This window comes from Humulus lupulus, chromosome 6 (genome assembly GCF_963169125.1).
Source record: "Humulus lupulus chromosome 6, drHumLupu1.1, whole genome shotgun sequence".
Lineage (NCBI taxonomy): Eukaryota > Viridiplantae > Streptophyta > Magnoliopsida > Rosales > Cannabaceae > Humulus > Humulus lupulus.
Window position 1 is genome coordinate 45,700,658 of NC_084798.1, and position 7,429 is coordinate 45,708,086.

A 7,429-nucleotide genomic window follows, 5' to 3' on the forward strand; every position below is an offset into this window, starting at 1 on the left:
TAGCTTCACCAGCAACCTAGTAGGCTAGAAGCTTGCGAACTCTATATGGCAAGTTTCATGGCCATTTCAACCACAAACTCGACTAGTAAACTCTTGCAGGTGCATTCTCAACATATACAAACGAAATGAAAAATACATGCAAGCATCGCTGAAGGAGACAACTAGATGAACATACTTTGTGTTTATTGCTTTTTTTTTGTGTGTGATTTCTTAATTGCTGTCTATCCACTTAATCCCCAACACTTAAACATAAGGTTTCTAGCAATCTAATTAGAATTTAAGATCCAAACGGCGACATATTATAATCTGAAAGTAATATCATGCAATGATAAATGTCTAGATACGTAATTATATTAATTTATACTAGTTTTGACTTTAGGGTAAGTTAATAATGATTTTGCTAGATCACATAAAATATTCCAACAAAACCAACACATTAAAAAGACGTTCTTTTGCAGATGACATATATTATGTATTGATGTTTATATTGTTTTGCTAATGACATACATTTATAATTGTTACTTGAACCTATTTTGACGAAGGCCGTATGTTTGGCCATTTGACAAATTACTACAGTCAAACAAAAAATGCAAAGTGAGGCTTCATTAGTACCAAATTTGTTTTCGCACAAAGATCACAAACAAACGATGTTTCTTTTAAAATGGTATATATATGTACAAAACCAATTCGAAGATTTGTTCATAACTGAGCCAAGATGTACAAGAGTCCAAATCAAATCAATTGTTCCATGCCACCAAAACAGTCCATGAAAACTTTCCAACAGCTGGAGCACAGTTAACTGAAATTGCATATTAAATTGACCTCTGATCATGCTGGCAACGGCTCCTCCAGAACTGTTGTAATTTAAAAAAAAAATTAAAAAGTTGTGAGGTGCTAGAAAGCAATGGTGATAAAGTGTTTATGCGAATGAATGTGTAAGAACGTGTAAGTAAGAAAGAGAGACCTTTTCTCTTTGAGGAAGCTTCAGCTGGAGCTATTACATCAGCACTGGCTGCAGTTAATGGTTTTGTTGGTACATCAGGAAGGTCCAGTTTGTCTTCGAGTAATGGCTCTGACACAGGTACATTAGGCAGAACTTGAACATTGATCTGAAGATTGTGAAAGTGAGTGGAGATGAATTATGAGTAATTGGATTTCCAAATGTTAATCCAACATAAAGATACCAAAGACAACCAGCAGTATGAAATCATAACCCACCGCACATAATAAACTCTTTAAACAGTACAGGGTTTTTTCCTCTTAAACTGACAAACTACATAGAATAGACCAAAACACTTTGTCGAATTTAAAACAGTGAAAAATCAAATTACACCTGATTTTGTTGCCACACGTGCACCTCAATTTAAGTTTAACCGTAGAATACAAAATTCTAATCTTGAAGATTCTTAAAACTAATGAAACATCACTAGCAAACACACAAACAAAAGTTGACAAGCATTCAATTCTAGTTATAAAATCTGTCGGGAAGAGAAACACACAAACCTCAGTTTCCAAGCCCTCAAATTCTGCTAAGATCTCTTCTTCATCTTCTGCTGATAATTGCTCTCCCAAAATTGCATTAAGCTCCTGCAACGATACATATCCAACCAGATTATAAACTTAAGAAAGTATATAGAAGAAAGATGTTTTGAGAATAAATTTAATTAATGGTAAACATTGACGTCATCTGTCAACAAAATCAACACCATAGTAGTGAACAAAACTTTCAGAACAGAAATTCAAAAAAACAATTGTGAATGGCAACTAAAGAAATAAGAAAAAAACAATTGTGAATGGATCTTTCCGGAGACCATAGACATGCTGGTTTTGAAAGCAGCAAAGATTTGATCCTCGCCAAGTACGATATCATTGCATGAACTCTGGTTTGCTATTGCTTATCAATTAATAAAACAGAGATCAATGAAGAAGAAAACTCAATAAAACAGTAAACCAAAAACTAAGATGGAGAATAGATCTGTTATAATATTTACGTATAGCACCAGTACAATAAGGTCCCAAGTAGTAAAAGAGACTTGAAAAACTCTCCCCAGGGCCAAGGCTCACAAAATGACTGATACAAAAATTGCCTACAGCAACTGTCACTGATCTTTCTTCCTTCATGCATACCTCCTGCCCAAAGATGCAACTTTTCCTAAAAGTGAAGGCGTGAAAAACTGTGTTGAAACTTGAATCATAGAAAAATCTTCTCATGTGGCTTCAAATAAGGGCTGGTCCTATATGGGTAGTGGCAGCTGCACTGTTTTGGCAACTTTGGTATTTTTCCCGTAAAAAATAAGTTTTGAGCATTAAAGTACTACATTAACATTGAGTAATTTTGCCTGTATTTTCACTAATTTTTAACTCACTTCTAATGTACTTTCTATTTGAAAATAGAAAAATAAAATAACTTACTACTAGTGTCATATAATAAAACAAATAAACATGGATAAAGTTACTGTGTACAATTAAATTGATGAACAACATACACGAACACAGACCACAAAATTAATATTTGGGAACATAGTAAGAGAGAGAGAGAGGCGGGGGGATTCTATATAGCATACCCAAGGTAAACGTAAAAAAGAAAAAAGACTGAAATAAATAATTGTAGAGACTAGAGAAAATCAAGCTCACATCTTGATAAGCTTTGGCTTCAGCAGTATCATCCATTAGTTTTTGAACATCCTCAAGGTTGACTTCTTTCTGTAGAGCTTTCATTGCCTCGCTACCAGACTTCAAACTCTCAAACACAGCTTTCTGCTTGCTAGTCAATTCAATATCTGCCAACTAAACAAAAATGTATGCTAAAAAAAAAGCAACTATTAAAAGATAAAAATCATTATGAATTAACAGACCAAGAATTTGATCCTTACAAATAACAATTGAAATAATAATAATAAACAAAAGAAAGAAGAAGTGAAAAATTGTAACTCATTTAAGTTCTTGCTTACCTGTTGCTCAACATTAATGACCCAGACATCAACTTTCTTCAATAATTCTTCTTGTGCCTTCTTCTTTTTTAAAGCTAACAAAGCTCTATCCTTTTTGTTTTCACGAATCAAGTCTCTCGCAGCTTGCTTTTCAGTTTCAATGACAGCATCGAGCTGGAAAAAGTCAATCAAAAATGGTTAGAACCCCGACTTTAGGATACGTTAGTTGAGACCAATCCCCTAGTGTCCAAATTGATTTATTTCTAAGCCTTCCATATTTACCCATGTTAAGAATAAAAAAGCTAAGGAGAAGTTTTCTTCTACAACGAAGCAATACCAAAAAAGAGGAATCATGGTTTAAGAATTATTCAAAAAGAGTTATTCAGTATTTTCTGCAATCCAAATGTTAATTGTATAACCCTCTCTACACATTGAAGTAAACAACGCAAATACTAATTTGCTAGAATGTAAAGAGAGAAGTCGGCCATCCTAAACACTTCCAAAAACAAAGTAAGAACAGTTAAGATATTCTCAATTCTTAAAAGTGCTTCTAGTTGTATCCGAATCACTACTAGACAACTACACATTATAGTGGTTGGCACAGAGATAAATATTATCTTAAGGCAATAAAAGCAAAAACTCAATATCATTTCCACTTAAACAGTAAATGTAGAAATTTTTACTCACACTAATTCCTGTCACATTATAGGGAGCATGAATCAATGAACTGAAGCCCCAATAATATAAAACACAACCATTTCTTACGAGGGCATCAGAAAAGAAATGATATATATAGACAGCTAAGTACAAATTTCAATCGTCTAATTATATTGAAATATTTGACTCCTCGATATTGATTATCACAGCCTAAAGCTGTCAATCAAAAGTAAGAATAAAAGCACTGTTGATATAAAGGAGTATTGGGGATTTGCATTGGGTTTTCTAAGTTCCAATACTATAACTTTAAATTTTGTTTCTTTTGGCTGTTTATTAGAGGAAACCCCATTGGACTGACTGCTGAAAACTATCTTACCTCTCAATTAAAAATCCTAATTTTCACAAACAAAAGACCAACTTGAGAAAAAAAAAATCAAATCACCAAAAAGAAAAAATCGTTGATAAATTATGAATAATTGGAGAGTTTTGTACCTGTTGTTGATATTGAGCAAGCTTGCGTCTCTGGGTCTTCAGAGTAAGAATAGCTCGATCTACATCAGTGATCTTGGGCTTCTTGACGAACAAATTCCCCATCTATTTGTTATACAAGTGTTAAAAAAAAACCCAATTACTAATAACTAAAGATTTGGATGAAACATTTCATTAGACCCAAAATTGAGAGAGCTATGTTAGAATAATATATGTTAGGATTTTGTTTTGGACGACGATGAGGGCGGAAGCCGAGTCGTAGATTGACAGTTGAGATCACCCTGTCAGTCCAACGAATACGAGCAATTAATAGGCTTATTTAAACTTTATATATTTTTGCAAGCTACTCCCTTAACTTTTTTTTTACAAATTAGTCCCTAAACTTTCTATATTGGCAGTCGTGACTCTACACTGTGAAATGACTACAAATATTTGTTCGTGACAGAAAGTTTAGGAACTGATTTGTTAAAATAAATTGAAAACTACCTTGCGGAAACATATAAAGTTTAACTTGTATTATAGATATCACGTAAGGTTGTTTGGTACTTGGGTTTGACTTGATGGGAATAAATTCAAGATTCTTTGGAAATTGAAGAAGGGATGCCAAACCATAGAAAAGCAACATTGCTGTGTTTGGTTGCCCTTGAGAATATTATTATGATTCTAAGGAATATTGATATTACTTTGTTTGGTTGCACATAAGAATAGAATGTGATTTATTCATCTTTTTTTTAATAATTAAATTTTTTGTAAAATACAAATAAATCCGTTTTTCTTTAATTTTTTTTTCAAATATTAAAAATATTTTTGTAACTATTTTTATTATCAATGTTGTATGTATAAAAAGAATAAAAAAATTTATATTATTAAATAATAAAAAATAACATAATAGCATATTTTCAAATTATTCATTTTTTTTTTTAATAATTAAATTATTTTGTAAAATACAAATGAATCAGTTTGTCTTTAATTTTTTTTTCCAAATATTAAAAATATTTTTGTAACTATTTTTATTATCAATGTTGTATGTATAAAAATAATAAAAAATATATATTATTAAATAATAAAAAATAAAAATAAAATGTAACATAATAGCATATTTTCAAATTATATTTGTCAAAGTTTCATTCCAATGAGTAAAATACAAACATAAGTTCTCAAAACATAATCCGAAAATAGCATATTATATTGCCAAAAGTATCATCCAAAAGATGAAATATTACCTTACAAAAAGTTTCATCCAAAAGGTGGCATATTACCTTGCCAAAAGTTTCAACCAAAATGTGACATACTATTTTTCCAAAAGTTTCATCTAAAAGTGAAAAGACATACATTTCTCAAAGCCATCTCACCGGTACTATTTTCCAAAATACTATCAAATATTAGATCTCGCCTCATTCAAAGAGCCCAAGTATGAATCCCAACTTGAATTCATCATCCAATGTGAATAAAAAATCTATGTAAGCTTGGTTTTGGACAAAAAGTTTTCTAGCTTTGACTCGTTGTTCATTTGTGAGCCCATCAATTTGCTTCAGTTCATCAAACACTTTCATCCTTCTGGTAGCACCTTCTGTCTCAAACTGGAAACAATCAGCAATTCTTGGAATACTATCACCAGCAACAGCTTGTATGTCACCAAATTTTTTCACTGTGTCAGTCAATACCTCAACCAATTTATGTATGCCTCCTGTTGCTCCATTGGTCAAACATCTCTCTAGCTAAGTTGTATCTCCAAGAAGTTCAAGCGTTAGATATTTCAATATGTGTATAATGATCATTGCCTACACTTTCAACCTATTATGAAATTAACTTGTATATGTATGATACTACATATGAGAGAAATATATACCTTGTGGAACTTTCAACCCATTTGTCCTAGATATGGCATCTCGTAACACTCTAGAGTCGGCAACTGATCCTTCCCATCCAAGTAAGACATAAATAAATTGCATATCTTGTGAGACTACACCTAATACATTAGTAGCAATTTCGCCATTTCTAGTCTGGTACCTAGGCCTATCTAAGGCAGACACATTGACTTTAATGTATGTACCATCTAGTGCTCCCAAACAATTCTTAAACCACTTCCATCTCTCATCAGTTGAACTACCAAGAATTGGTTCAGATTTTTTTAACAATAACTCATGAAGGCGCAACACAGCATTTAAAACCGCATTAAATTATTTACTAACTGTTTCACCCGAACGTGCAAATTTTCGTCTCATAATTCTATTCTTAATGTCATGAGATACAATATGTAAAAACATAGCAACCATTTCTTTAACATCCATATTTTTGGTTCCTTTCAAACCCCCAATAGTTCTAAGGTGGTGACACAAAATGGCAAATGTTCTCCTATCCATGCGAGTATTTTCTACACATGCTAAGTCACTAGCATGTATCATTCTAAAACTATTTAGTGGACGTATTTTGTGTCTACGAAAGGAACTTTCAAGAAACCTATTTGTACTTATACACCTCTCACAAATAACGAAAAATATTTTGAGTATGAACAAAAGCATCATATCATTTAATATCTCCATATACTGAAGCAAAATTGCTACAATTCTTTTTTTCTTTGCAACTAATGGAAGATGAGTCATATCTGCATGAAGTTTGAAATAATTAGTTGCATATGATCAACTCTAGGTTCATTAATTAATTAATTAATAATGACTTAAGAACGTTTGACTAATCAAAGCCTAGAATCGTGTTCTACAGAGTCAACACAAAAGCATTATACATATATATAAATATACTATATCTTCTCCTAGCTATATGAACCTTATTCACTTAATTATATATAGTAGAAGAGTGAGGCAACTTGCTACCAGTCTTATCGTTTTCCTTCTTAATTTGTCAATCACTCCCCTTAAATTTTCTTCTGAACACCCTCTTTTTTCTTTTATATATGAAGCTCTGTCATATATATATTTCTCCTTCTCACCAGAAGGTACTAATTTCTAGTTTATCATTATGTATATATATATATATATGTTAATTCCTTTTTCTATATCAAATCAGAAAATTTATATTAGAAACTACACTTTCATCACATCTATCAAATCAAATATTTAATATGTTGAAAACCCAATAATCATCATTACTTTTACTTGTGATATTTAGAGTTTTTTTTCTTGCTACAAGCTATGTCAAATAAAAGTAACTAATGAAAATAATATTACCACATGAAGTGATTGAAAGATATGAGCATATCTATGCAGAAAAAGCACTAAAGAGGCTTCTCCCAAATACAAATATACATGTTGTAGGAAATACAAGTGACAAACGACAAGCCATATTGTCGTTCCTCATTTATTCCTCAACAAATTCTTGCTCACCAACAGACCATA

At 31.7% G+C, this 7,429-nt stretch overlaps 2 protein-coding genes across 2 annotated transcripts; both read right to left on the reverse strand.

The window, feature by feature from the left end:
- Nucleotides 1-583: 583 nt before the first annotated feature.
- On the reverse strand, nucleotides 584-4,372 carry LOC133782132 (vacuolar protein sorting-associated protein 20 homolog 1-like). Its single transcript, XM_062221335.1, has 6 exons — nucleotides 4,080-4,372; nucleotides 2,952-3,104; nucleotides 2,635-2,787; nucleotides 1,504-1,587; nucleotides 965-1,109; nucleotides 584-854 (listed from the first exon to the last, which is right to left on the reverse strand). The coding sequence occupies exons 1-6, from the start codon at nucleotides 4,179-4,181 to the stop codon at nucleotides 829-831; spliced, it is 663 nt and encodes a 220-aa protein (XP_062077319.1). The 5' UTR covers nucleotides 4,182-4,372; the 3' UTR covers nucleotides 584-828.
- A 728-nt stretch (nucleotides 4,373-5,100) lies between these two features.
- LOC133783998 (uncharacterized) lies at nucleotides 5,101-6,256 on the reverse strand. The gene is made up of 2 exons (XM_062223557.1): nucleotides 5,926-6,256; nucleotides 5,101-5,790 (listed from the first exon to the last, which is right to left on the reverse strand). Exons 1-2 carry the CDS (start codon nucleotides 6,026-6,028, stop codon nucleotides 5,471-5,473), a joined length of 423 nt encoding a protein of 140 aa, XP_062079541.1. The 5' UTR covers nucleotides 6,029-6,256; the 3' UTR covers nucleotides 5,101-5,470.
- Between the last annotated feature and the right edge of the window lie 1,173 nt (nucleotides 6,257-7,429).

Excerpts from the sequence above, each read along its gene's own strand:
- LOC133782132 (XM_062221335.1), bottom strand. The coding sequence starts at position 4,181 with ATGGGGAATTTGTTCGTCAAGAAGCCCAAGATCACTGATGTAGATCGA. Across the intron at positions 2,788-2,951 it reads TCATTAATGTTGAGCAACAG|TTGGCAGATATTGAATTGAC; the intron begins GTAAGCAAGAAC and ends ATTTTTGTTTAG. Across the intron at positions 1,588-2,634 it reads AAGCCAAAGCTTATCAAGAT|GAGCTTAATGCAATTTTGGG; the intron begins GTGAGCTTGATT and ends GTATCGTTGCAG.
- LOC133783998 (XM_062223557.1), bottom strand. The coding sequence starts at position 6,028 with ATGCAATTTATTTATGTCTTACTTGGATGGGAAGGATCAGTTGCCGAC. Across the intron at positions 5,791-5,925 it reads TGGGTTGAAAGTTCCACAAG|AGAGATGTTTGACCAATGGA; the intron begins GTATATATTTCT and ends CAACTTAGCTAG.